Source organism: Silene latifolia, chromosome 3, assembly GCF_048544455.1.
Source record: "Silene latifolia isolate original U9 population chromosome 3, ASM4854445v1, whole genome shotgun sequence".
Lineage (NCBI taxonomy): Eukaryota > Viridiplantae > Streptophyta > Magnoliopsida > Caryophyllales > Caryophyllaceae > Silene > Silene latifolia.
The window spans coordinates 36,598,355-36,601,649 of NC_133528.1; the positions used below are offsets into that span (position 1 = coordinate 36,598,355).

At 43.9% G+C, this 3,295-nt stretch overlaps 1 protein-coding gene and 1 non-coding gene across 2 annotated transcripts; one reads left to right on the plus strand and one right to left on the minus strand.

Annotated features, from left to right (window-relative positions):
* On the minus strand, positions 1-107 carry LOC141650133 (small nucleolar RNA R71). The gene has a single exon (XR_012546190.1). It is a non-coding gene; the product is annotated as a small nucleolar RNA R71 (small nucleolar RNA).
* Positions 108-2,081: 1,974 nt separating this feature from the next.
* LOC141648945 (uncharacterized) lies at positions 2,082-2,456 on the plus strand. The gene has a single exon (XM_074457650.1). It carries the CDS (start codon positions 2,082-2,084, stop codon positions 2,454-2,456), a length of 375 nt encoding a protein of 124 aa, XP_074313751.1.
* The last annotated feature ends 839 nt before the right edge of the window (positions 2,457-3,295 follow it).

Sequence of the window (3,295 nt, forward strand, 5' to 3'; positions counted from 1 at the left end):
ATGCTCCGGAATGAAATTCATACTTTCCAACAAGAAGAAGGAGAGTCCCTAGGTGAGGTATGGGATAGATACCAAGATCTCATTGCTAGGTGTCCTCACCACGGGATTCCGGCTTGGTACATTACTCAAACCTTCTTTCAAACTTTGCTACCTAGAACCAAGGACATGGTGAATGCCTCCACGGAGGGGGATTCGACCATTTGGGTGATGATGAGGTCACGACTCTCATTAAAAAGATGGTAGACTCGGAAGCCAACTATGGTACAAGAGGCAACGTGCTTAGAAGGAATGGCCAGTATCCGAAGGAAAATTTCACTAATTCGAGTGCCGAAACTAATGCCAACCTTGACTTACTCACCAAGCAATTTGAGAAATTTGAAAGGAATCAAGTTCATCAAGCCACCACCTCCGATGGTCCACTCATGGAGGAGGTAGTTCAAATTTCATCTTTTGAGCTATGTGGGGGAAATGGTCACACTTTTGACATGTGTGCCAATAACTATAATGTGGGGTATGAGGAAAATGTCGAAGATGTTAATGCCTTCCAAAGCTATAACAACAATACAAGACCACCACGACCACCCTACAACAATCCCAATGTTTATAACCCAAACACCAACTTCTATCATCCGAGTTTGAGGAATCACCCCAATTTTAGCTACAAGAGCACCAATGTCCAAAACCCACAACACCTTCAACCACAAATGCCCAACACCAATCCACCCGGGTTTTCCCAACCTAAAGGTGGATATCCTAATCAAAGAAACAACACCGGAAATCAAAACCAAAACTTTGGGAACCAACCTCAAGGTTACCAAGATTTTGGGGGCAACCAAAGCAATCAAGGGTTCTATCAAGGGAACCAAACCAATCAAGCTAATCAAGGGTTTGGGCAAGGGTTTGCTCAAGGCTTTCAAGACCAAGGTCAAGGACCAAACTTCAACAACAATGGCCCTAGAGGGATTATTAAGGGGGACAAAATTTCAACAACAATCAAGGTCCTAACGCCCGGAATGACTATGAGTTCCCTTTACCCATAGCCAACCAACCTTATCAAGAACCCCTAGGTGACACCTCCCAAGGTGAACTTATGAGGGTGGTGAAGAACATGCAAATGCAACATAGCCAAGACTTAGCTTATTTCATGAAGGCTACTCAACAAGAAAATGCTAACCAAAGACTTGCTCACCAAAAGGAAATGAGGGAATTGGAGGCCCGATTGGCCGCTCATGCTCTTGCTAACCCCCATAGGCTACCCGGTGGCTTGTTAGCTCAAGGGAAAAGCTCCAAGGACGCGTCTTCTAGCTACCAAGCACATGCAGTGGTCTTGAGAAGTGGAATAGAGCTTGAAGATCCCTACAAGCATCTTTAGATAGAGGTTGATGTGGATCCCAAGAGAAAGAGGATGTAAATGAATGGTGGAAAGGAGAGCCCACCGACGATACCATCGGCTCGGATGAGTGAAGTTAAGAAAGGAAAGAAGGCTTGTGAAGAACCTTAAACTGGGAAAATACAAGTAGAAAGGGATGTTGATGGTTTGGTTGAGGATATACCTTATGAGAAAGAAGGGGGTGAAGATGCTACCGAGGAGGTGCTCCTACAACCCACCACTAAGGTAACAAAGAATTCCAACCCTCCAAAGGTACTCTTCGATTCTCGACTTGCTACACATATTCCTTATCCCTCAAGAGCCATAAAGAGTAGGGAAAACTTCAAGTATGCCATGTTTTGTGACATGCTTGAGAAATTTGAAGTAACCCTACCCTTTACCGAAGTGATGTTGAACATGCCAACTTACTCATAATTTTTAAAGGATATCTTGACTAAGAAAAGAGTCTTGGGTAACTAAGAAATAGTGGCAATGGAAGAGGCATGTAGTGCTCATATCCTTAACAAAATGCCCACTAAACTTGGTGATCCAGGAAGCTTTTCAATTCCTTGTATAGTTGGTGTTGTTCCTATAGTTGGTGCTGTTCCTATATCAAGCGCTCTTTGTGACTTGGGAGCAAGTGTGAGTTTTATTCCTCTAAAGTCTAAATGTTGCAAAGAAAATTGGCATTCATAGTCTTGCTCCTACTACCATGACCCTCCAATTGGCGGATAGGCCTGTCAAGCGCCCTTTGGGGGTGCTTGAAGACATAACCGTCAAAGTTGGGAAGTATTTAATCCCAGCCGACTTTGTTGTCCTTGACATCCCGGAGGATAGCCACACCCCAACTATCCTAGGCAGGCCATTTTTGGGTACTGGAGGAGTACTTATTGATGTGAGAAATGGGCGGCTAACCTTCCGGATTGAAGGTGACAATGTCGAATTTTATCTTCCGAATTTGATGAAAGGCCCCAAAGTTGAAAGAACAAATACCATTGAAGTGATTGATGAAGTAGTTGAATCGGTGGCTCGAGAAGAGTCGAAGATGGAAGAGGTCTTCCAAATCTCCTACATGATGAGGAAATAAAAGAAGACCATGAGGTCGATGATGAACTTTTGAAGAAGGTGGAGGGACTTCTCCCTCCAAAGGTACAACTCAAACCTCTACCTCCCTCACTCAAGTATGCCTTTCTTGGTGAGGGAGAGTATTATCCCGTGATAATCAATGCCAACCTTAGTGAGGCTCAAGAACAAAAACTTTTGAATGTCTTGAAAGCTAACTAAAGCTCACTAGGGTATAACATTGATGATATCAAGGGACTAAGTCCAAACTTGTGCTTGCATAGGATCATGTTAGAGGAGGGAAGTCAACCTAAGGTTGATGGTCTAAGGCGAATAAACCCCAAGTTGGCCGAGGTTGTGAAAAATAAGGTCTTAAAATTTATTGAAGCGGGGATTATTTACCAAATCACCGATAGTAAGTGGGTGAGTCCCGTCCATGTAGTACCCAAGAAAGGTGGGGTGACTATGGTGGAACAACAGGATGGGAATCATATACCTACTCGTCCGGTGACCGGGTGGCGGATGTGCATTGATTATAGAAAGCTAAATGCCGCCACCCTCAAAGACCATTTCCCTATCCCCTTCATCGATCAAATGTTAGAAAGGCTTGCGAGGCATGCTTACTATTGTTTCCTTGATGGATACTCCGGATTTTTCCAAATGCCAATCCATCCGGAGGACCAAGAGAAAACAACATTTACATGCCCCATTGGAGTTTTTGTTTACCGGAGGATGTCATTTGGGTTGTGTAATGCACCCGGCACCTTTCAAAGGTGTATGATGGCCATTTTCTCGGATTTTCTTGAAAAGAGCATGAAAGTCTTCATAGATGACTTTAGTGTCCATGGAGACTCCTTTGACCAT